Source organism: Carcharhinus amblyrhynchos, chromosome 12 (genome assembly GCF_965287045.1).
Source record: "Carcharhinus amblyrhynchos chromosome 12, sCarAmb.v2.hapA, whole genome shotgun sequence".
Lineage (NCBI taxonomy): Eukaryota > Metazoa > Chordata > Chondrichthyes > Carcharhiniformes > Carcharhinidae > Carcharhinus > Carcharhinus amblyrhynchos.
This window is the reverse complement of record NC_137335.1, coordinates 15098586-15125258: the sequence shown is the minus strand read 5'-3', so window position 1 is coordinate 15125258 and position 26673 is coordinate 15098586. Positions and strand designations below refer to the sequence as shown.

The 26673-nt window shown below is 49.3% G+C and overlaps 1 protein-coding gene across 1 annotated transcript in view; it reads left to right on the top strand.

Annotated features, from left to right (window-relative positions):
• The first annotated feature begins 9547 nt into the window (after positions 1–9547).
• esr1 (estrogen receptor 1) overlaps positions 9548–26673 on the top strand; it is a 213646-nt gene continuing 196520 nt past the window's right edge. Inside the window, exons 1-2 of the mRNA XM_080200098.1 lie at positions 9548–9984; positions 22027–22226. Of these exons, the coding sequence (XP_080056224.1) occupies positions 9548–9984; positions 22027–22226 (637 nt within the window). The remainder of the gene's footprint in view (positions 9985–22026; positions 22227–26673) is intronic.

Sequence of the window (26673 nt, the reverse complement as noted above, 5' to 3'; positions counted from 1 at the left end):
CGAGTGGGCGAGGACCTGGTAGATGGAGTATAATGTCAGCAAATGTGAGGTTATCTACTTTGGTAGAAGTAATAGTAGGAGGGATTATTATTTAAAGGGCGAAAAGCTGCAGCATGCTATGGTGCAGAGGGACCTGGGGATCCTTGTGCATGAATCGCAAAAACCCAGTCTGCAGGTGATCGAGAAGGCGAATGGAATGCTGGCCTTTATAGCAAGGGGGATAGAATATAAAAGCAGGGAGGTCTTGCTGCAACTGTACAGGGTACTGGTGAGGTCGCAGCTGGAGTACTGTGTGCGGTTTTGGTCCCCTTATTTGCGAAAGGATATATTGGCCTTGGAGGGAGTACAGAGGAGGTTCATCAGGCTGATACCGGAGATGAGGAGGTTAGCCTAGGAAGAGAGATTGAATAAACTGGGCCTGTACTCGTTGGAATTTAGAAGGCCGGAGGGGGGCGGATCTTATAGAGACGTATAAGATAATGAAGGGGCTAGACGGGGTAGAGGTAGAGATTCTTCCCGCTTAGAAAGGAAAACAGAACTAGAGGGCACAGCCTCAAAATAAGGGGGGGGGCAGTTTAGATCAGAGTTTAGGAGGGACTTCTTGACTCAAAGGGTGGTGAATCTCTGGAATTCTCTACCCATTGAGGTGGTGGAGGCTGCCTCGTTGAATGCATTTAATTCACGGGTAGATAGATTTCTGATAGACAGGGGAATTAAGGGTTATGGGGAGAAAGCAGGAAAGTGGAACTGATTCACTTCAGATCAGCCATGATCTTATTGAATGGCGGGGCAGGCTTGAAGGGCTAGATGGCCGACTCCTGCTCCTATTTCTTATGTTCTTAAGTTATTGGGTCACTGTCTGTGTGGAGTTTGCACGTTCTCCATGTGACTGCCTGGGTTTCCTCCGGGTTTTCCAGTTTCCTCCCACAGTCTAAAGATGTTCGGGTTATGTGGATTGGCCATGCTAAATTGACCCTTAGTGTCCCAAGATGTGTAAGGGGTGGGTCTGGGAATGACATTCTTTCAGACATGGTGGGCCAAAAGGCAGCATGGTGGTTTGCACTGCTGCCTCACAGTACCAGGGACCTGGGTTCAATTCCTGCCTCCGGTCACTGTCTGTGTGGGGTTAGCACATTCTCCCCGTGTCTGCGTGGGTTTCCTCTGGGTGCTCCAATTTCCTCCCACAGTCCAAAGATGTGCAGGTTAGGTGAATTGACTATACTAAATTGATCATAGTGTCAGGGCTTTGGCAGGGTAAATATGTGGGCTTATAGTTTTATTTATTTATTAGTCACAAGTAGGCTTACATTAACACTGCAATGAGGTTACTGTGAAATTCCCCTAGTCGTCACAGTCCAGCGCCTGCTCAGGTTAATGCACCTAACCAGCACTTCTTTCAGAAGAAGGAAACAGGAGCACCCCGAGGAAACCCACGCAGACACGGGGAGAATGTGCAGACTCTGCACAGGCAGCGACCTGAGCTGGGAATTGAACCTGGGTCCCTGGCGCTGTGGGGCAGCAGTGCGAACCACTGTGCCACCATGCTGCCCTACTGAAATAGTGGATAGGGCCTGGATGGGATTGCGGGTTGGTGCAGACTCAGTGGGCCGAATGGCCCGCTTCTGCACTGTAGGGATTCTATGATTCAGCACTGTGGGGTTTCTGTGGGATTCTATGGTGAGCGAACAAGCCCCATTTCAATCTTGCGGCCCACTGAGATAAAGGAGGGCAAATCGTGCCGTCTACTCAACAGCACAGATTGCCTACACATGGAAGAAAGACAACAGCGTGGTGCCCTAGAGCGCAGCACCTCAACTCCACTACCAGTGATAGGCTTTGAGCCAATACTGGTGAATGGGCCAGGCGTTTTGTGCATGCTCTATTCTTCGATCGCTTTTCGATCTCTCGCCGTAAGCCTGAGCTCATGCCCCATTTACAGAGCTTTTTAGAACTTTCATTCCTGCTTCTGCTACATCTTGTGGGCCGTCATCGAAAAATTATACCTTTAAAAGCAAGTCTCAATCCCCCAGCAGTAATCAGAATAGTGTAAACACGCAGAGCTGTGACAGCCCTTACAACGTTAGTTGTGAGAAGCTGCCTTTACCCTCCAAAGTGTTGCAAGATTTATATCTAAGAGATGTCAAGAATCAGTGTTTTCTGTGGACCTTTGCCTCAAATCTCTCTGCCCCCACCCCCCCCCACCCCCAACGCCCCACCTCACCACCCTGCAGGAATAAATCTCGATCTTTTAGTGCATTCGCTCCTCTTAAAAAAAAGTCTAAAATATTCCGCAGTTGTGTACCGACTCTGACTGTTCGGAATCACCCCTGGTGAACTCACTGCCTGTTCTTTCCCCTCCTGCCCCCCTCAGATTAAGTACCCTGCTCCTCTTCCAGTCAGCTAACTGGATGTATGAGAGAATCTGTCACCTTCACCTCTGCTGATACTTCAGAAGTTCCAGATCATTAGGTTTAACAGCACCAGAACTGACCTGGACCGAAGTAACTCATTCTCCAGCCTGATGACCCTGGCAGCTCGACAAGTTCCTCATTAGCGCGGCCAATTTGGCCTGGTAGTACTTGCTCCCGAAGAGTCCAAAGGTTACAGGTTCCATACAGCACTGAGAGGGTGCTGGAGGTGCTCGTATAGAGGGAGTACGGTGAAGGTTTACCAGGCTGATTCCTGGGATGGCAGGTCTGTCATCTGAGGAGAGACTGAGTCAGTTAGGATTATATTCACTGGCGTTCGGAAGAGTGAGTTGGAATCTCATAGAAGCTTATAAAATTCTAACAGGGTAGGTTCAGAAAGAATGGGGGCAATTCTCCCAAAAGAGGGAAAAGTGTTCTAGATCATGACTGTTTTCTCAGTTTAACTTCTCACCTGAATCTCTGCACTCTGTGCAAGGTCCCGATCGTGAATCTCATTAAAAACCTGGGGGGGGGGGGGTGGGGGGCCAGGGGGTGTTATTCGTGCCAGAGTTTGACCGTTCTGGAACTCTGGCGCACGCGCAGTGGTCCCAATCGGTCAGCCTCTCCATGTGCTGGCCAGTCTAATCACCGACCTGCCTGGGACCCCTGCAGCGCTGCCCCTCCAGCGTCCCCCCGCCACCCCTGCCCACAGCCCGATTGTGGCCCGGACCAGTCCTGACACCCTCCACCCCAGAGTGCCCTGATGTCCAGCCCCCTCACCCTCCTTACCCTGGCACCACTCCCACTCCCGCTGACACCCATCCTGGAGTCAGACCCTCCCAAAAGGCAGAGCCCCCCCCCCCCACAGGGTCAGACCCTCCCCGATCTGGAAGGCAGGCCCCTCCCGACAGACCACCCCCTACCCCCCCCACAGCCCGTCCCAATCACTGCCCTCCCATCATCCCAGACTGAACGCCATGCAGAATGGCAGCGAGACCCCCCCCACCCCACCCCATTGATTGCCCCTAGGCCCTGCCCACAAGAGACCCCGCCCCTTTGCACTGCCCAATGCCTGATGGGCAGTGCCAAGGTGCCACCTGGGCATGGGCACTTTGTCTCTTGGGCAGTGCCGGGGGCACAGGCCGGCACTGCCAAGGGTGCCCATTCCCAGGAGGCACCACCCCCTTGCTACCCGATCCCGTGGGGGACCCCGAATGCCCCCCCTCATTCTCGTGGGACCTCCCACTAGTTCCCTGAACATGGCGAGCTAGTCTGAACCCCACCGGAATGAAGTACTCCTGGCAGGGTGGGAGATTAAATCGGGACCGGCAAGTTCCCGATAATGACATTGAAAACATACTTAAAATACATTAAAAAAAAATTCAAATGACTTACCTATCTTCCCACCGGTTTCCAGTGTGTTCCGACCAGTGACTGTTTCCTGGTCCTGGGAGATGCACATACATTCCCGGCACACGTTCAGATCCCGGAACAAGGCCGGCAATGTGCATCTCCCATCCTGACCCACCCGAAAAGTCAGGGGCCGCAATGGGAGAATCGCCCTGAATGTCCCCAATGGTGGGCGAGCCCAGACCTAGGAGTCATAGTTTGAGGATCAGGGATAAACCTTTTAGGACTGGGGTGAGGAGAAATTCCTTCACCCAGAGGGTAGTGAATGTATGGAATTCACCACCACAGAAAGGAGTTGAGGTCAAAACTTTGTCTGATTTCAAGAAGGAATTAGATATAGCTCTTGCGGGGGGGAAGGGATCAAGGGATGTAGGGGAAAGGGGGGCGGTGGGGTCTGGATATTGAATTCGATGACCAACCATGATCAAAGTGAATGGCAGTACAGGCTTGAAGGGCCGAATGGCCTACTCCTGCTTCTAGCTTCTATGTGTTTAAGAATGAGCTTCTCTGCCTTAGCAAACACCATGGCTTCTTCCAAACTATTTTCACTAATTTCTGAAAGGGTAGTTTTACAGGGAGCATTTAGCGATTCTTTCTGTCTCCGTTCTGCCACTTTTAATAGCACCCATTTTTCAGGGATATCAGCCTCTGTGTTTCTATACAGAGACCGAGTCCTGTGCACCTATTACCTCTGTGTTCGCTGGTCTACATTGCCTCCTAACCTGGCATTGGTTCGATTTTAACATTCCCATCTTCATGCTCAAATCTTTCCATAGTCTTCCCTTCCCGAGTGCTGCGATCTCCTGCAGTTCTCCGATCCACCCAGATCCCTGTGTTCCTCCAATTCCGGCCTCTTGCACATCACCAATTTATTTTCTTCCAGTATTGACGGCCTTGATGATAGACTAAGCTCTGGAATTTCCTCCTTAAATTGTTCTCAAAATTAATTTATAGGATGTGGGCTAGGCCAACATTAATTGCCCTTCCCTAACTGACCAGAGGGGAGCTGAGAGCCAACCACGTTGCTGTGGCTCTGGAATCACTTGTAGACCAGACTAGCTAAGGACAGCAGATTTCCTTCCCTAGAGGACATCAGTCAACCAGATGGGTTTTCCTGACGATGGTTTCACAGTCATCAGTAGATTCTTAATTCCAGATTTTTTTCATTGAATTCCATCATTGGCCACGGCAGGATTTGAACGCGGGTTCCCAGAACCTGTATTCACAGTCCAGCAATAATACCACTAGGCCATCATCTCTCCTAGAGGTTAACTTCTTCCCTGCTTTACTATAATGCTCCCGGATCTCAGGGGCATCTGGCTTGGGCTGTTTTTTAAGTTGCTGACTCAGTCGCTGTTAACTTTTAATCATTTTTTTTTCTTTGTTCGCGGTTGCTCAGGCGCCGACTTGGGAATCAATTTTCTCGGACTGAGATTTGAACAGTAATTTCTGACCAAGGCAGGACTTCCAGGAATCTTATCCAAGAATGTTATCCAGGAATGTTAAATATCCAGTTGACTCCTGCTGGGTTTGCATACTCTGGGTATTGAAACTGGATTTCTATGGGATTCAGTAGAGTGTTTTGCTGTGGTGCAGAATCTAGATTCTGCCTTCAGCTTCCAAGCCTTTCTTTGGGGCTTTTCTCTGGTGATTTGCTCCTGCAGCTTAACTTTTTGAACTTTTCTTCAGGTCCAAACGCTTCTTTAATCTTTTACATCTGTTTTCTAAGGGTTTTAATTTTCTTCTGCGGTTTCCATGAGATTTTGAGTTGTTCCACTTGTTGTCATTGTGCTGCACATACTTTGGTAGGTCTTATGGAAGTATTTGTAGACTTAGGTAGTTCAATAATACACATTTATTAACTACTAGAAACTACCGGCAGAATTCTCCCAAAAAAATGCCAAGTGCCATAACGGCAAGAATAATAGAGTTATCTGCGTTACTCTCTCAGGCACTTTCCACATTCCAATCTTCCCACATTCTATCCTTTTTCTGGAGAATTGAGAGTTCCGTGCCGGTACTGGGGAGACGGGGCCTAAACAAGACAGTAAGCCCGGCTTCAGAACACTTGGGTCCCATCTCGCAAGTGCAATGGGAGACACACTCCCTTCCCCCATGGACATTGGGATGCCCCCCTCATTGGTGGCATGTTCCCCCTCCCGCTCCCTGGTGCAGGTCACCGACATCATGGCATTGGGTCACTCCCGGTGAAACCTCTGTCTGGCCATCGACATACCATCCTATCGTGACTCACGATATGATCTACCCCTGCAGAACCCGCCCCCCCCACCCCAACCAAAGCTGTCCCATGGCACTGCATCTGGCACACTGGCTGTGTCCAACTGGTACATCCGGGGTGCCAGGTGGTCACTGCTGAGGTGTCTGGTCCATTCCGCCAATGTGCCAGGTGGGGTCCGCCAGGTGGGCACTGTCCCATGGCACTGCCTGGCCTTGTCTCCAACCACCTGGGGGCTACAGTGGCGTCTGAGACTCACGTTATAACCATTGAGCCAGGCCTCTACTAGTGAGGTCAGTAGTGATTCATAGCATCATCTTGTCGCGGTGTAAGGCTGGTGAATTCCACGCGCTGGGGTTTGTATGAGCTATGCATATTTAAATACTACTTTAAATATGCTAATTAGGCATAATCTGGGCATGATCTGGTTTGTGTCTTTAGAAAGGGGTTGGGAGACTCACAAACTGTTGGGCATCTGGGCACCAAACTCATTTTTAGGCCAGGATGCTAATCTTCAGGATTGGCACGATCTGTGCCAGGCATGGTCAGCTCACACCTTATGCATAATTGTTAAATAAAGATTCAAGATAGGAGCGGTCTCCATGCTTGCTCCTACCCACAGCTCTGTCTAACACTCCGCTGACCCTTAGGTGTGGGTCATGTGTTCTCTGACACCATCCACCTTTATGTATCTGATCCTTATATTACAGCCTCTGATCGGAATTCAGAAATTTGGGAAATTTGTCATGTCCGCTCCGAGCTTCGCCAACTTTTATAGGTGCACCGTAGAAAGCATCCTTTCTGCTTGTATCACAGCTTGGTATGGCTCCTGCTCTGCCCAAGACCACAAGAAACAACAAAGGGTTGTGGATGTAGCCCAGTCCATCACTCAAACCAAGCTCCCATCCATTGACTCAGTCTACACTTCCCGCTGCCTAGGGAAAGCAGCCAGCATAATCAAGGACCTCACAAAACGCAGATATACTGTCTTCTACCTTCTTCCGGCGGGAATAAGATACAAGAGTGTGGGATCACATCCCAACCATGTCAAGAACAGATGTTTGAATGGACCTACTTATATTAAGCTGATCTTTTTCTACACCCCAGCTGATTGTAATCCTACATTCTGCACTCCCTCCTTTCTTTCTCCCCATGTACTCTATGAATGGTATGCTTTGTCTGTACAGCACGCAAGAAAAAATACTTTTCACTGTATAATAATGCGAGTGACGTCAATAAATCAAATCAAATCAAAGCAAATCAGCGCGTGTAATGAACCTATCCAACGCAAAATGCTCTGTTTAAACACAAGTATTGTAAGGTACATAAGAAATAGGAGCAGGAGTAGGCCATCTAGCCTCTCGAACCTGCCCCGCCATTCAATAAGATCATGGCTGATCTGAAGTGGATCAGTTCCACTTTCCCACCCTCTCCCCATAACCCTTAATTCCCTTGTCTATCAGAAACCTAAGTCTAACGGCACAGGATATTAAAACAAACCTTCTTGGATGAAGCAATGTACAGGTGGTTCTTTCATTGTCCCCTCTCGTCCCCCTCCCCACCCCACAATGGTGTTGTCAATGTGCCTTGTGGGGAGGTGGGAGGTTTCAGTTATAGGAAGCCCTCTTTGCAATGATTTTTTTTTGTTGTTGATCCATCGACGCTTTTATTCTAACCAATAAATCACTGAGTGAAAGCACAGACACTTTAAGACTGAACCCAGACGTTATACATGAGGGAGAACAACTTACAGTGGGCTGTAGCAGGGAAAGACTCAGGTGCGCAGGGGTCTGAGCGAGGGCAAGGACTGAGCGAGAACCCTTTGACACTTCATTTACACTTTGTCCCAGATTGATCTGACCCCTTGCAGGCTGAGTTTGAGATTCGCCTTCTCGTTAATCCAAGCCCGGAGTGCAATTAGAACTCGCAGTGCGGAGGGGGTTCCTAAGTGGGGGTGGTGGTGGGGGAGGGAGGTGGTATTGCCTGTTGAGGGGGTGCAGACGGGGTGAGGGAATGCAAGGGAGATTAGGATGTGTGTGTGGGCTAGCGGGTATTGGAGTGGCATTCACCCTTGGGACATAGTTTGAAAATTCCAGTGGGGATGGTTTCACAGGTGAGAGGGAGGTGGGGAGAGGTGAGGGGAGGTGAGACGGAGGTAAGGAGAGGTGAGGAGGAGGTGAAAGAAGGTGAGGGGGTGAGAGGGAGGTGAGGGGGAGGTGAGGGGGAGGGGAGAGGAAGGTGAGGTGAGGGAAGGTGAGGGGAGGTGAGGGAAGGTGAGGTGAGGGAAGGTGAGGGGAGGTGAGGGGGAGGTGAGGGGTAGGTAAGGAGAGGTGAGGAGGAGGTAAGGGGAGGTGAGATGGAGGTGAGGGGAAGTGAGGGAAGGTGACGGGGAGGTGACGGGGAGGTGAGGGAAGGTGACGGGGAGGTGAGGGAAGGTGACGGGGAGGTGAGGGGAAGTGAGGGAAGGTGACAGGGAGGTGAAGGAAGGTGACGGGGAGGTGAGGGGAGGTGAGGGGAGGTGAGGGAAGGTGACAGGGAGGTGAGGGGAAGTGAGGGAAGGTGACGGGGAGGTGAGGGGAGGTGAGGGGAAGTGAGGGAAGGTGACGGGGAGGTGAGGTGAGGGGAGGCGGAGGGGAGGTGATGGGGAGGTGAGGGGAGGTGAGGTGAGGGGAGGCGGAGGGGAGGTGATGGGGAGGTGAGGTGAGGGGAGGCGGAGGGGAGGTGAGGTGAGGGGAGGGAGGCGGAGGGGAGGTGAGGTGAGGGGAGGGAGGCGGAGGGGTGGTCGGGACAGCGGTGTTGCAAGGTTAAAAAACCCGGCAGGAATCTTTCTCCCTCCAAACTGCACAGGAGCGCAGAGAGGTGTGAATGTTAAAGAGTGCTGCCTGTCTGGTGAAAGGTTTGTCCAATGTCACTTTAACAGTGTGTCTGCCTGCGGTGAAATATAAAACCAGGGTTGGTGAAAAACTGCCCTTTTTTTCCCTCTGGCTCGCTGCCAGCACCTTTGTAATGCTTATTAGTTCAGATGTGCGAGACTTGGTCTGAAGTTTGCTTTTTTTGCTCCTCTCCCTGCGCTCTCTCTCTCTCAGTCGTATCCTCCTCCGCCTCACGCAGACGAGAGACAGACAGAGAGAGAGAGAGAGGAGCACAGCCCTCGGAGTGTTTGTGGAGTGTTGTCATCGGGAGTGAGCGCAGTAACGACCCGTCCTCCCCTGGCCGGGGCGCTCCCCACTCTCTCCCTCTCTCTCTGTCTCTCTCTCTGTCTCTCTCTCTGTCTCTCTCTCTGTCTCTCTTCCACTCGGTCGGACAATTGATATGAAGTGCGAACCTACAGGCGACAGTGTCAGGTTGTGGCACTGAGAGCAGGGTTGTCTTTCCCTCCCCACCCCTCCCTCCCTCCCTCCCTCTCTCCTCCCATAACCCCACCCCCACCCCCACCCTCCTCCCCCCTCCCCCCCTCCCCCCCCCCCACCACCCCACCCCTCTCTGGATGGCCATGGCAATCCCGCTCCATCACAAATCACCTACAATCGCTTTGCTGCAGAAGGTTCAGGCCAACGAGTTGGACGCGTTTGGCAGGCAAACTCTACAGTTACCTATAAGCGGCGATGGACCTCTGAATGAAATCTATGCGGAGAAGGGCCTATCCGGAGCGATGAACTATCCGGAGGGCGGCTACGAGTTCGCGGCCACCCTGTACAACCCCAGCGGCCTGGGCTACGCGGCCTCCTCCGAGTCGCACGGCTCCGGCAACCTCGGCGGCCTCCACTCCCTCAACAGCATGTCGCCCAGCCCGCTGGTCTTCTTGCAGACCGCGCCCCAGCTCTCCTCCTTCGTGGGCCACGGGCAGCAGGTCCCCTACTACGTGGAGAACGAGCAGAGCAGCTGCAGCAGCTTTGGGCTGCGGGACGCGCCCCCTTCCACTTTCTACAGGTGAGGAGGCCACCTTCTTTCTCCGAGTTCCTGAGCAGCAAGGCAGCAGAGGGGGTTGGGGTTTTGGTGGGGGGGGGGATGTTGATTTGAGGGGTGCTTTGGGTGGAGGGGGGAAGAACTTACAGCCTCGTCCCCTTTGACAATGACCTCCCCCCGACACCCCCCCCGACCCCCTCGCACCTCCTCAAACTCAGTGTGCCACCCGGGAATGAACCTGGAATCATCTGGACACCGTGACTCCTTTCTCCTTCCCCTTGTGACAAGTCGGATGAGATTTACTGAGGCTGCATCTCTCTTCAGCTGCCACGTTTAGATGGGTCTGTCTCCCCCCCACCCCCCCCCCCCCCCCCCCCCCCCCCCCCGACTCTTCCACTGAGCAGATCTGGTCGATGGGGTTGCTTCAGAACCCCCGCCCCCGGACCCTTCTCTGAACTTGTCTGAGACGTCGCTGGAACTTGAGTCTCGACCTTGATTGCACGGGGTGGGGGGAGGTGGGGGGAGGTGGGGGGAGGTGGGGGGAGGTTGCTCTGGCAGGCGAGGTATGCGTCCCCGCACAATTAGAAGCTCCGATTAGTCGAGCAGGTCGGGGGGTCTCGGGGTGATGTTAACATTCTGTCGGAGGAGGAAGAGGCAGGGGATTCAGGATTGGGTCTTCCCAGCTCCCTCCGAGGGAGGAGAAGAGTAAATCTCGGGGATACTTTGCGCCACCGTTTGAGGGTGAGAACGCAGTGGGTGCAATGGTGCAGCCCAGGTTGAGATTTGATCCTGTCCTTTAACTGACCCGAGTTAAAACAGAACCTAGACGAGAAGAATCAGAACCCAAATAAAAGTTCCCCACAGCCCAAAACATAGAGTTCCACAGGGGACACATTCTGTGGTGCTTTTCACTCAGTGAAAAATCCTGGGAGGAAAATCCCTCTTGGATATTCTCTCGTGTGTGTGTGTGTGTGCGAGTGTGTGTGCGTGCGAGTGTGTGTGCGTGCGAGTGTGTGTGCGTGCGAGTGTGTGTGCGTGCGAGTGTGCGTGCGAGTGTGTGTGCGTGCGAGTGTGTGTGCGTGCGAGTGTGTGTGCGTGCGAGTGTGTATATGTGTTTGTGTGTGTATGTGTGTGTGTGTGCGAGTGTGTGTGTGCGAGTGTGTGTGTGTGTGCGAGTGTGTGTGCATGTGTGTGTGTGCACGAGTGTGTGTGTGTTTGTGTGTGTGTGTGAGTGTGTGTATGTGTGTGTGTGCGAGTGTGTGTGTGTGTGTGTGTGTGTGTGCGAGTGTGTGTGTGTGTGTGCGCGAGTGTGTGTGTGTGTGAGAGTGTGTGTATGTGTGTGTGTGCGAGTGTTTGTGTGTGTATATAAAATGGATGCGAGTTCGCTCTGTGGCAATAATATTATTGATAATTTGAAATCTCTTGAATAGAACTCCCTTATCAACGCTTTAAAGAATAGCAGAGTTAAAGTTGCCCTGGGAGAAGTAGGAAGGGATTCAGACCCACTGGCTTCTAGATAAAGGGCAGCAAGAGATGATTTGCACCCCCTCAAGTCCATTAGACCCAGGATTTTCTATTCTTTGATTTTTCTCAACATGTCGAGGCAGGCATCCTTTGACGTTTGCTCGGGCTACGGCTGTGCTTTGTTCCGATTGTGCAATCAATAGTTTGGATATCAATCCTCTGCACAGCGCGAGGCCAAATGAGAACTTTTTTTCTCTCTTAAATAATTTTGTGTCCTGAAAACCTTTGATGAAGTGGAAAGGGAGAAACTTTGAGGGGTGTCGGGGCCAGGGGAGGGGATGAGGGGCTTGCGGGTGCAGGGGAGAGGGACACAGCTCGAATATAACTGGTAACAGCCACAGATGTGCAAGATTTGATAGTGAAGTCACGGGCTGTAATGCACTATTGAAAGGGTGCTGGAAATAAGGAATGGCAGAAGGGGAATCCGGTAAATACTGCAGGAAAACGGAGAAAGAGCAGAGATTGGGGGAGGGGAGGGGGCGATTGTTTGGGGGGAGCGTGGGTGGGCGGTGAGATCATTGGATAGTCCTTTCAAAAGAGCCGGCATGCGTATGATAGCCTGAATGGCCTTCTGCATTGTGATTTTCGATGATTCAGCCTGATTGGGCTACTAAGGGTTTGGCGCAGTGAAGTCACGTGCCCATTGCGGGAGTGGCAATGACTACACTCTGATCCGTTCTCTCCTGCGAATTGTCGTAATGGGTTAAAGGGTTATAGAGAATGTCGGGAGGAGGCAGGAAGGCAGAGATGGGATCAGGCATGATCGTACTGAATGGCAAAGCAGGCTCAAGGAGGCTGAATGGCCTATTCCTGATTCCTGGTCCTTATGTCCTTGTCTGCATTTAGGGGCGGCACGGTGGCGCAGTGGTTAGCACTGCTGCCTCACAATGCCAAGGTCCCAGCTTCAATTCCTGCCTCGGGTCACTGTCAGTGGAGACTGTATGTTCTCCCTGTGTCTGCGTGGGTTTCCTCCGAGTGCTCTGGTTTCCTTCCACACTCCAAAGATGTGCGGGTTAGGTTGACTGGCCATGCTAAATTGCCCAAAGATGTACAGGCACAGAGGTTAACACTGTTGCCTCACAGTGCCAAGGTCCCAGGTTCAATTCTGGCCTCAGGTCACTGTTTGTGTGGGGTCTGTACATTCTCCCCATGTCTGTGTGGGTTTCCTCCGGCTGCTCCGGTTTCCTCTCACACTCCAAAGATGTGCGGGTTAGGTTGACTGGCTATGCTAAATTGTCCCTTAACGTCCAAAGATGTACAAGCACAGTGGTTAGCACTGCTGCCTCACAGCACCAGGGATTGGGTTCAATTCCAGCCTTGGGTCACTGGCTATGTGGAGTTTGTACATTCTCCCTGTGTCTGTGTGGGTATCCTCCAGGTTCTCCGGCTTCATAGAAATCATAGAAACTCTACAGTGCAGAAGGAGGCCATTTGACCCATCAAGTCTGCACCGACCACAACCCTACCCAGGCTCTCCCCCCCCACCTCCATTCCCACACATTGATCCATTTATCCCTCTAACCTACGCATCTCAGGACACTAAGGGGCAAGTTTACCATGGCCAATCAACCTAACTCGCACATCTTTGGGCTGTGGGAGGAAACCGGAGCACCCAGAGGAAACCCACACAGACACAAGGAGAATGTGCAGACTCCATACAGACAGTGACCCAAGCCGGGAATCGAACCCTGGTCCCTGGAGCTGTGAAGCAGCTGTGCTAACCACTGTGCTACCGTGCTGCCCACTGTTCAAAGCTGTGCGGGTTAGGTTGATTGGCCATGCTGGATTGACCCTAGTTCCGAGGGGATTAGCAGGGTAAACGTGTGGGTTACGGGAATGGGATGGGATTGTTGTCGGTGCGGGCTTGGTGGGCCAAATGGCCTCCTTTTGATTCAATGGAGTCTATTTCAGGATATGGGGTGGAAATTTCCCACTGGATCTGGGGAGGGAGAGAACAAATAGCTTGTGGAGTGTGACAGAATTCCTGACTAAGGCACAGGTAGCAATAACACAGACAATATAGGAAGGTGAGGTTGAGCAGTAGATTGCCATGGAACATTCCAAGCACATGTAGGGGTGGCACTAACAGGTGCTGTCTCCGTGTGATCACTGCGAATGTTGCTATGTCGATGTATATTTACCTTTTACCACCCTCTTCGCTATGACTGTGGGGGTCGAGCTTCCTACTGAGGAGGATTCCCCTCCACTGCTTCCTCCTCACTAGCCTCCCCCCCCGGCACTCAGCTGGCTGTGCCCCAGGTAGATGACTGCCCTGTCGTGTTTTTGCCAGCTGTTCCTGTGGGGTTAGGGGAGCCTGGCACTCCTTCAAGGACCCAACCCTCCGGCTCAGGAATTGAGCCCAGCCCTAGCTGCAGTGGTTGGAGGGTAAAGCCTGTACCATAAGGCTGCTCTGACCCACCACCACCACCGCCCCCCCCCCGCCCCCCCAACCTTGATCCCCCCCCCGTTGACCCATTGTAAATCCTCTGGGGATCTGGGCGTGGAGGAAGGGACACACGGTGGCACAATAGTTAGCACCGCTGCCTCACAGCGCCAGGGTGCTGGGTTCAGTGCCAGCCTCTGGTGACCGTGGGCAGAATTCTCCAGCCACGCTGGTCAGAAAGCCAAAAATTCCCGCCCGACTGTCAATGGACCTTCACATTATCTGTAACCCGCCCGCTACGATTGCATTGATGGGTGAGGTGGGAGAATTCTGTTCTGTCTGTGTGGAGTTTGCATGTTCTCCCTGTGTCTGCATGGGGTTCCTCCGGTTGCTCTGATTTCCTCCCAATGATGTGTGACTTAGATGGATTGGCCGTGCAAAATTGCGCCTTCATGGCGGGGGGATTAACAGGGTAAAGATAAGGGGTTACAGGGATAGGGCCTGGGTAGGATTGTCCATACCACATTGCCCCTTTCGTGTCAAGGGAATTAGCAGATAAGGATATGGGGTCACAGGGATAGGGCCTGGGTAGGATTGCAGGCTCAATGGGCTGAATGGCCTCCTTCTGCACTGTAGCGGTTCCATGAACTTAGCATCTCCTGATCACTATCCAGCCACCCTCGTTAGGAGTAGCTGTGTGAAGGTGAGATGGAAATGAGGATAGGTCTGGTGGCGATTCCCTGGCCAGGTTGTTAGCATGGTCACTCTTCCTCTCTCGCCCCATGCATGATAAATGGGTTCTGGACCAACGTACCAGGTGACTGTGACATCCTCACAACTGCTGGGTACCTTCCTCAATGACCACCTCTTGGTTTCGAGCTGGGTGCACCGGGAGTGGGAGCCGCTATGTAGAAACAGAGCCAGAGCAGCAGGAGAGGAGAGCTCATCAACATCAGGGCAAGGTGAAAGATAAAACTTAAATGAGACCTAAACCTCGGCAAACATGAATACGGCTGCCAGTATCCAGTGTTTGACTCGGGAAGATGTCAGATTTCAAGAATTGGTCAATAAATATTTTCGGAATGGGGCCCAGGATTAGTTTGGAAATCACAGGATCAGAAAAAGGGATTTTACAATGTATTTTATGATGAGGAGCTTAAGGGAAACATCCTGCATGACAACTAGGAACTGTGGAATGTTCTAGTACACAAACTGGCCATTTGGCCCAACAACATTGCTCTTTTGTCCATAAGGCAGTGAGTTTAATCCCATATTTACTCATTCCCAAAGTCTTTAATATCCCCCCCAGTCTAATCCCATACTTACTCCCCAATTGCTTTAATATCCCACCAGTCTAATCCCATACTTACTCACTCTCCAAACCCTTTAATATCCCCCCGTTAATCCCATATTCCCACACATCCCAATATCTTTAATGTCCACCCCCAGTCTAATCCCATACTTACTCCCCAATCGCTTTAATATCCCACCAGTCTAATCCCATACTTACTCACTCCCCAAATCCTTTATCTTCTCACCTAGTCCAATCTTTCATTGCTGTCCTTTCATACGCTTTAATACCTTCTCCGGACAAATGTCACTTATTTGTACATACCCAATACCTTTCAATATCCCATCCAGAATACATTGCCTCTCCTCCCGTTCCTCAAACACTGGAACAGGGGAGGTGACGGCAGAGTGGTACCAATTACTAGATTTGATCATCCTGAGGTGGACAGGATTTAATAATCCAGAGGTGCAGAGTAACGTTCTGGGGACCTGGATTCAAATCCTACCACGGCAGATGGTGAAATCTGAATCCAGTAAAGAGTTGAAACCATCCTCTCAATATTAAGCTTTGTGATGAGCACTTGAAATGCCATAGCACAAGGCAATGGGCCAAGTATGGGAAAATGGGACTAGAGTTGATAGGTACAACTACGATGGGCCAAAAGGTCTCTTTGTGTGCTGTAAAACGCTATGACTGTAATTTCCATTTGCCTTCTCATTCCATGTCCCTTCTCATCCACTCTTGCTCACTCCACATGCCATTTAATATCCTGCTCACTCCAACCTCACTCACTTGCCCATTTATCATTCCATTCAATACAATATCCGATTCAGTGATAGTAATGAATTGTATTCGGAGTTCAATTGCAGTAAGGATATAGGGATGACTTTATGGAATGCATTCAAACTACTATGTTTTCTAGATCAATGTGTCAAGGAGCCAATTAGGAAACAGGGTGGCACAGTGTTAGCACTGCTGCCTCATAGCGCCAGGGACCAGGGTTCAATTCCAGCATTGGTTGACTGTCTGTGTGGAGTGTGCACATTTTCCACATGTTTGCGTGGGTTTCCTCCCACTTTCCAAAGATGTCAGGTTAGATGGATTGGCCATGCTAAATCGCGCCTTAGTGTCCCAGGATGTGTAGATTAGGTGGATTGGCCACACTAAATTGCCCTTTAGTGTCCAAAGGTGTGCAGGTTAGGTGGATTGGCCATGCTAAATTGCCCCTTAGTGTCCCAAGATGTGTAGGCTTGATGGATTGGCCATGTTAAATTGCCCCTTAGTGTCCTAAGATGTGTAGGTTTGGTGGATTGGCTGCGGGGTTATGGAGATAAACTGGGAGAGCTGGGCGCTGGGTAAGGTGATCTGTCAGAGAGTCACTGCAGATCCGATGGGCCAAATGGCTCCTTCTGCACTGTAGGGAATTCTATGTCATTTTATGTAAAAGCAAGAATCTGTGGATACTGGAAATCTGAACAAAAACAGAAAACACTGGATAAACTCAGCAGGTCTGGCAGTGTCTGTGGAGAGAGGAACAGAGTTAACTTTTTGGATCTAAATGATCCTTCTACAGTAGAGAAACATTAACTCCATTTCTCTATTTACAGATGCTGTGAGACCTGCTGAATTCATCCAGAATTTTCTGCTCTAACCTGTTCTATTTCTTTCCCTGCATTGAGTGTTGGCTCCTATGTTTCCTGGTTTGAGTTTAGATTTTCACCATTCTCCTTTAGTTCGACAGTTTATTCGTTGAATTATAGCAAGCTGTGGTTTTTGGTGGCATTGGAGAGGCAGCAAGATGGGCGGCAGTGGGGCGGGAGGTAGTTGTGGGACATCTATTGATCATTTGCCAATACGGGTTGGCAATTTTATTGCCAGGATTTGAAATTTAGCATGGCACAGTGGTTGGCACTGCTGCCTCACAGCACCAGGGATCGGGTTCAATTCGGGCCACTGTCCATGTGGAATTTGCACGTTCTCCCCATGTCTGCGTGGGTTTCCTCCAGGTGCTTCGGTTTCCTGGATTAGCCGTGTTAAATTGCCCTTTAGTGTCAGGGAGATTAGGAGGGTAAACATGTGGGGTTATGGAGGCAGGGCCTGGATAGGATTGTTGTTGGTGTAGACTTGATGGGCCAAATGGCCTCCTTCTGCATGGTAGATTCTATGATTCTTTTCTATGATTCCATTCCTAACTGGAATTTGATTTTCCAGCTTTTTCTGTGTGCCCCCTGTGTAAAAGAAACCCAGGCCAAGATGAGTAGTTCTGTACTTGTTGACAAACATATTGTTGGCACAAAGTAAGTTTAAACATTTTTTTTCATGGAATATGGGCATCGTTAGCTTGGAGAGTCCATTCTTAATTTCCCTGAGAAGGTGGTGGTGAGCCGTCACGTTGAACCACCACAGACCATCTGATAACCACCAAACTAGAGGGAGTAAGTATTATTATGGGGAGGTGATGGTGAATGGTATTATCGCTAAACTATTAATGCAAAAACTCAGCTTATGTTCTGGGGTCCCAGGTTCGAATCCCGCCATGGTAGATGGTGGAATCTGAATTCAATAAAAAAGTCCAGAATTAAGAATCTACTGGTGACCGGGAAATGGATGTTGATTGTCGGAAAAGCTCACTTTGTTCACTAATGCGCTTTAGGGAAGGAAATCTGCCTTCCTTACCTGGTCTGGCCTACTTGAGACTCCAGAAGCACAGCAATGTGGTTGACTCTCAACTGCTCTTTGAAATGGCCCAGCAAGCCACTTAGTTCAAGGGAAACTAAGGATATACAATAAATGCTGGCCAGCTAGTGATGCCTATGTCCTATGAATGAATAAACAAAACTCCACAGAAACAGACCTTTGGGGACAAGATAGTCCTCTAGAATGTAAATCAAGCGTAGCTTTTCTTAAATACATTCATGGAACATGAGCGTCGCTAGCTGGCCAGCATTTATTGCCCCTCCCTGAGGCCAGACCAGGTCGAGACGGCAGATTTCCCTCCCTAAAAGACTTTACAGACGGATTTTTACAACAATCGACAATGGGTTCACGATCATCAGTAGATTCTTGATTCCAGGTATTTTTTAATGAGTTCAAATTCCACCATTGGCAGAATTCGAACCCTGGTCCCCAGAGTATTAGCCGAGTTTCTGGATTAATAGGCTGGAATTTTACTGGCCCACCTGCTGCGGGAATCAGAGCGGGCAAGATGTAATACACGGAAAGGTCTGTTGATTTTGGGTGGTTTCGGTATGAGCGAGGCTGTAAAATCCTATCCATAGTCCAGTGATAATACCACAAGGCCATTGCCTCTCTATGTAAGGCAAAGGGTGCAACTTCCTGGCTCTATCCACCAGTGGGATCTCCCAGTCCCGCTGAAGTCAATGGACTTTTGTCCGGACCACCGCCACGGCAGGATTGGAACATTCCGCCTAAAATTTTGTTCTTCTCTACAAACCACAACACGACTAGCTAATTTCACTACATTCCTGATGCTGATGTCAGGGTTTAAAGGGTTAAATGATCTGATCTGCATAAAGGTGGGCCTTCCTCTGAGTTCAGAAGGTTGGAATCTACTCTGACCAAGTTGCTTGAATTGAGAAAAGGATTTGATCGGGATCGATGGAGAAATTATTCCCTCTGGTTAGTGTATCCACAGCAAAGGACATCAACACCAGAGTGAGCCCATTCAGGGTGAAATTAAGAAATATTTCTTCAGACAAAATTTGGTGGAATTCTGGAACTGTGAGAGTGAATAAATAGATTGTTGTCCCAGTTCCCTTCCTGCACCTAGTGGTGCACTAAGACAGATTTTCATCTGTTTCTGTAGTTAGTGATTCCTGGAGCAGGTCACTAGTCTGTCACCGGGGGTTTATAGTTTGAGGGGTGCCATTCCACACCAAGAGTGGACCAGGAGTCTCTCCTGCCAGCTATTGGTACGTTTGGAAGGATTTGTCGGTTGACACTCAATCTGTTTGGCCACCTTATGAACGCACCTCCCTTGGCCGTCAGGTCCTGGGGTGGGACTCGAACCCAGAGCTTCTGGCTCAGAGGTAGGAACACTAACCCACTGCGCCACAAGACCTCCTACTAGATTGTTGTTATGTAAGTGTATCAAGGACTGTGAAGCAAATGGAGCTGAAGTGCAAAGCAGCTCTGATCTCGTTGAAGAATGGGAACAAAAATGGCTGCTCTCCTATTCATTAAGGTTTAAGCTAATTTGAAACCTATTTCTTCCAAATTGCAATGGTTTTGAAAGAAGGCAGTGAAAATAATTTATCTTCTAATAGTGCTCTCCTTTCTCTTGCTCCTGTAAATGCTGCATGTTTATCCCATTCCCTTTATTCACCCAATCTATTCTTGTTTGGGATGTGTATAGGTGATTTATGTTCATTGCTGTAAACCATAAGACCATAAGATATAGGGACAGAATTAAGCCATTCGGCCCATCGGTCTGCTCTGCCATTCAATCTTGGCTGATATGCTTCTCATCCCCATTCTCCTGCCTTCTCCCAGTAACCCTTGATCCCCTTATTGATCAAGAACCTATCTATCTCTGCCTTAAAGACACTCAATGACCTGGCCTCCACAGCCTTCTGTGGCAATGAGTTCCACAGATTCATTACCCTCTGGCTGAAGAAATTCCTCCTCAACAGACTATTCACTCTGAAGTTGTGTCCTCGAGTTCTAGTCTGTCCCACTAGTGGAAACATCCTCTCCACTTCCACTGTATCCAGGTCTTTCAGTACTCTGTAAGTTTTGAATAGGTCTCCCCTCATCCTTCTAAACTCCATTGAGTACAGACCCAGACCCCTCAACCGCTCCTCATATGATAAACACTTCAATCCTGGGAACCTCTGAGGCCTCAGATGAAGAGTGAGTAGGTTTAAGCTTTGATCCATTGCTTGCACTGAGCTTGGATTCTCTGTACAGTAATACCCTTAGGATTGAATTTGCTTGTAGAGAATAGAGGCTCAGTATATATAGGATATAGATAGTAGAGAATAGATAGATCAGGATATAGAAAGGTGAGCAGAATGGGCAGATGGGACAGCTGGATGTACCACAGGTAAGCATGAGATGATGTATTTCCTCAGATTTCTTCTTTTATTCATTCATGGGACATGGGCATTGCTGGCTGGCCAGGATTTATTGCCCTTCCCTGGTTGCTCATGGAGGGCAGTTGCTGTGGCTCTGGAGTCACATGTAGGCCAGATCAAGTAAGGACAGCAGATTTCCTTCCATAAAGGACATTAGTGAACCAGATGGGTTTTTCCGATAATGGTTTCATGGTCATCAGTAATTCCAGATATTTTTAAATTGAATTCAAATTGCACCACCTGCTGTGGCAGGATTCGAACCCAGAATGTTAGCCGAGTTTCTGGATTATTAGTTTGGCGATAGTACCACTAGGCCATTGCTTCCCCTTAATGAGATAGGAAGAGACAACTTTTACCAAAGAGCGCAATTCTGAAGAGTCTACCAGATTTCGAGGGACCTGAGGGTCCACTCAGATTCTTGGACCTGACGCAGGCAGGTAGTGGAATAGAGGTATTGTCACTGGAGTAGTAATCCAGAACTCCAGGATAATGCTCTGGGGACTCGGGTTCGAATCCCACCACAGCAGATGGTGAAATTGGAATTAAAGTCTAGAATTAAAAAGTCTATTTGTTGTAAAAGCCTATCTGCTTCACTAATGCCCCTTTAGGGAAGGAAGGTTGCCGTTGTTACCTGGTCTGGCCTACATGTGACTCCAGGGTTACAGACATTCAGTTCAAGGACAGTTAGGAATGGGCAGCAAATTTTGGCCCAGTCAGTGACACCCATATCCCTTGAATGAAAAAGAAGACATATTGAGGGAAGAGTTAACAGAGCATATGAGATAGCACTTGCTTCATAAATAGATGTGTAAAAGCAGGAAAGTTATGGAGCTCTGGTTAGGCTACTAGAGTATTGCATCCAGTTCTGGTCACACGCGACAGGGAGGAAGGTCCTGTGAGGGTGCAGAGGGTGATTGACCAGAATGGGTCCAGGGATGAGTGACACTTTATTTCACAAGGTGCAGTTAGAAAAAGTGAGGTTGCTTTCCTTGGAGGTAGATGGAGGTGCAGGAGTGTGTGTGTGTGCATGTGTATGTACATGACTGTGTGTGTGTGCGTGTGTCGAACAAGATTACGGCAGGGTTAAGGTGTGGCAAAGAGAACCTGTTCCTGTGAGATGATTGCATGAGGATTAAGGGACAGAGACCAGAAAAGATAGGTGGGGGAACATGAGGAAGAACATTGGGAATGTTGAGTTGGGAAATCCATGCGCGAGGCCTCACTGTATCCACACACACACACACACACACACACACACACACACAATCACACACACACACACTCACACATGCATGCGTGTGTACACATACACACTCACACATGCACTCACACATACATGCATATGCACACATACACACTCACTCACACACACACACACACACACAATCACACACACACACACTCACACACCCATGTGTGTGTACACATACACACTCACACATGCACTCACACATACATGCATATGCACACATACACACTCACTCACACACACACATGCACACTCACACACACACATGTACACACACGTTCACACACACACACATGCGTGTGTACACATACACACTCACTCACACACACATGCACACACACACACACGTGTGTACACATACACACTCACACACACACATGCGCATGTACACATACACACTCGCACACACACACACACTCACATTCACACACACATACACTTTTACACACAGTCTCAGACACACTCACACGCACACACGCACTGCGTCTCATCCTGTGCTCTCCCCTCTGCTGTCATTCCACAGGGTCAACAGTGACACTCGACGGCAGCGAGCTAACGACCACCTCTCCAGCACGAGTGAGCAGAGCAGCCCATCCGCGGGCACGTTAGAATCCAGCAAGGAGACACGGTACTGCGCGGTGTGCAGCGACTATGCCTCGGGCTATCACTATGGAGTCTGGTCATGCGAAGGTTGCAAAGCCTTTTTCAAGAGAAGCATTCAAGGTAACAGGTTGGGTATAATCTCTCGGTGCTATTTGGCGTGGTAACGGCGGAGTGAGCAGAAGATTTAAGTGATGGGCACTTTGTGTAACCTTAGCCGTGTGAAGTTTGTTTTTGTGTGTGATGAGCAGGGATGTGTTGCATTATTTTCAAGTTGCCTTGGAGACAACCATAATCATAGCCACTGATCAGTAAGCAGCTTCTATCCTTGGGATGATGTTAACATTTAATCTTACAGGCTGGCATTAGTGACAGTTCAACCTGGCATCTTGATGCCCCCATGTTTGCTAGTTGGTTACGATTAATGCTAATTAACTAATTACAGGGGGAGAGACCTTGTCTTTCAGCCTTGATTCCAACCTCGTAGATGGAATCTGACTTTGGAAAGAGGAAGAGGAGAAGGAGGTCTTTGCTAATTGGTTTTCTAGTGGAGTGACAGGGACAGAGTAGATGCTGAGCAGTCACTGGAGCAAAGTGTGACGGGCAAACGATTGTGAAGGAGGATTGGTGGATGTGCAGGGCTAAGCATTGTCACTGAGCCCAGGACTTCTCCTGCTGCTCAGGTCCTGTCACGTTGCAGTTGGAAAGTGTGGGAATTGTAACAGAATGTTAAGTCCTCAGTAAATCCACATCCAGATATCACATAGAATGCCGACAGTGCAGAAGGAGGCCATTCAGCCCTATCCCCCTAACCCCATGTATTTAGCCCACTAATCCCCCTAATTTACAGATCTTGGGACACTAAGGGATAATTTAGCATGGCCAATCTACCCAATCTGCACATCTTTGGACACTAAGGGGCAATTTAGCATGGCCAATCCACCTAACCTGCACATCTTTAGATACTAAGGGGCAATTTAGCATGGCCAATCTACCTAACCTGCACATCTTTAGATACTAAGGGGCAATTTAACATGGCCAATCCACTAACCTACACACCTTTAGACATTAAGGGGCAATTTAGCATGGCCAATCCACCTAACTTGCACATCTTTGGACACTAAGGGGCAATTTAACATGGCCAATCCACCTAACCTGCACATCTTTAGATACTAAGGGGCAATTTAGCATGGCCAATCCACCTAACCTGCACATCTTTGGACACTAAGGGGCAATTTAACATGGCCAATCCACCTAACCTGCACATCTTTAGATACTAAGGGGCAATTTAGCATGGCCAATCCACCTAACCTGCACATCTTTAGATACTAAGGGGCAATTTAGCATGACCAATCCACCTAACCTACACATCTTTAGATACTAAGGGGCAATTTAGCATGGCCAATCCACCTAACCTGCACATCTTTAGATACTAAGGGGCAATTTAACATGGCCAATCCACTAACCTACACACCTTTAGACATTAAGGGGCAATTTAGCATGGCCAATCCACCTAACCTGCACATCTTTGGACACTAAGGGGCAATTTAACATGGCCAATCCACCTAACCTGCAAATCTTTGGACACTAAAGGTCAATTTTGTATGGCCAATCTGCTTAATCTGCACATCTTTGGACACTAAGGGACAATTTACCAGGGCTAATCTACCTAACCTGCACATCTTTGGAATATGGGGGGAAATCAGAGCACCCGGAACGTGCAAGTTCCACTCAGACTCCTGAGGCTGGAATTGAACCCGGGCCCATGCTGCTGTGAGGCAGCAGTGCCACTCACTGTGCATCATACCACCCCTAATCATGGAGAAAGTGGATACTTGTTGATTATCTTTGGTTTCCCTGGAAAGGGATTGTAGATCATTAGGAGTACTTAAAATGGTGATGGATGAGTATTTGATAGATCGAGGATTGGTGGGCGATGGGGAAATGGTACAGAAAAGGCTGGCCTAGATCAGCCATGATCACATTATAAAGTGGGGCAGGCTTGAAGGACCTGGTGGCTAACTCCTGCTGCTAAATCATACGTTCCTGTGACAGGACAGGGGGTTGACTCTCAATCGACCCCCCCCCTGCACGGCACCATCCCAATGCCGGATCCATCAGCTTCTTTGTACAGTCAATGGAGGGTGACCATCCCCAGAAGGCCCACAGGAACCCTGCATAGCTTTGCTTGACATGAGTGAGTCCATGCCTGGCGTAATACCAGCAGTGCCAGCATGGAGAGACCCTTAAAGTTCCCACATAAGGCCTGGGTTGGTGGCAGGGGAGGAAGGCTGTATACAAAGCTTTCCAACACAGACTTAATCGGGGCAGGGGTACGAAGGCAGCAGGCATCCCACCATCCTGCCTGATAAAATGCCAACAAACTCACCACAGGGGACAGCAGAAAATTCTGCCCCATCTTTCCGGATTTATAAGGGGGTCATTAGAAGATCATTGGGTGGCACGGTGGCATAGTGGTTAGCACTGCTGCCTCAGAGCTCCAGGGACCTGGGTTCAATTTTGGCCTTGGGTCACTGTCCGTGTGGACTCTGCACGTTCTCCTCATGTCTGCATGGGTTTCCTCCGGGGGCACCGGTTTCCTCCCACAGTCCAAAGATGCGCGGGTTAGGTGGATTGGCCATGCCAAACTGTCTCTTAGTGTCAGGGGGATTAGAGGGTAAATATGTGAGGTTATGGGGATAGGGCCTGGGTAGGATTGTTGTCAGTACAGACTCGATGGGCCAAATGGCTTCATTCTGCACTGTGGGCATTCTATGATTCTATGAATATCCCTCTCTGGGTAAAGTAACAGGCTTAAAATCCCCTGCTGACTGCTTCCCATTGGACAGGTCTCCACCCACTCAATAAGACAGCTCATCGTCCTCGGAGCTCATGAGGAGATCTATTGATGATTTCCCCCCTGACCTTCCTGGTCACCATCGGGGGTTGGATCTTTTTGGGTCCAGGCTTGAATCTGCCTTGCCGACACCGGCCAGGTCTCCAAAAGGTTCAGGGTCATCACAACCTCTTCCAATGCTGGTAAAGAGGCCTTGCTAATGGGCAAAGGGAGGCGACTCAGTGAGTCAGCATTGACTATCCGGGTTCCAGGGTTCTAGAAGACATTCATATACTACCAATAATAAAGCCCAGTGCCAAATTTGACAGAGGCAATGGGAGAAATTGCCTTGTCCTCTTTGAAGAGGCCCAGTAATGTATTGTGGTCAATAACCATTAAAAAAATCTACGGACATATTGATGGAACTTCTTCACAGCAAATGTGACTGCAAAAGAAAGTATTCTTTCTGGTTGTATCACAGCTTGGTATGGCTCCTGCTCTGTCCAAGACCGCAAGGAACTACAAAGGGTTGTGAACAAAGCCCAATCTATCACACAAATCAGCCTCCCAACCATCTACACATCCCACTGCTTCGGCAAACTTGCCAGCATAATAAAGGACTCCACGCACCCCAGACATATTCTCTTCCATCGTCTTCCGTTGGGAAAAAGATACAAAAGTCTGAGGTCAATCGACTCAAGGACAGCCTCTTCCCTGCTGCTGTCAGACTTTTGAATGGATCTACCTTGTATTAAGTTGATCTTTTTCTACACCCCAGCTATGACTGTAACACTACATCCTGCACTCTCTTATTTCTTTCTCTATGAATGGTATGCTTTGTATAGCATGCAAGAAACAATATTTTTCACTGTATACTAATACATGTGACAATAATGAATCAAATCAAAGTCAATCCTTCCTTCTCAATTTGAGAATATCTTTGAATCCAAAAGTGTCCTGGAAGCTCATGTGATGGGCTTTTCCACCCCGTCCTCATCGCCAGTGTAATAACCCAGCCAAAGGCCAGTTTCCTTGTTACCCTTTATTGTGCACCAAAAGAAAGAGCTGCTCCTGCAGCTTACAGTCAGGGAATCTTCACCACAGGAGTTATAACATTCTCAGGGTAAAGTTACAGGTTAAAAACCCCTGCTGGCTGCTTCCCATTGGGTGAGCTCCACTCGCTTAATAAGGCAGCTCATAGTCCACAAAGCCTACGGGGAGAGCTACTGATGATTTCCCCCCCTGCCCTACCCCACCCACCCGGGCTTTGTGGTCATCAAACCAAGAACTTTGGCATGATGTAAACCAATTTTGGTCGGAAAAATGGGAAAGCGATTTCTTATCTAAATGGGGAAATATTTTGGGGTGCTCCAGTGCAGAGGGATCTGGGTATCCTCGTTCATGAGTCACAGAATACAAGTATGCAGGTACGGCAGATGATAAAGAAATTGAATGGAATGTTGGCATTTATAACCAAAGGAATAGAATACAAATTGAAGGAAGTGTTGTTGCAAGTATACAAGGCATTGGTGAGGCCACCCCTAGAGTATTGTGCACAGTTTTCGTCCCCTTATTTGAGGAAAGATGTGGTGGCATTGGAGGCAGTTCAGAGGAGGTTCACTGGATTGATTCCAGAGATGAGGGGTTTATCGTATGAGGAGAGATTGAAGAGTTTAGGCCAATATTCTCTGGAATTGAGAAGAATGAGGGGAGATCAAATTGAGGTATTCAAGA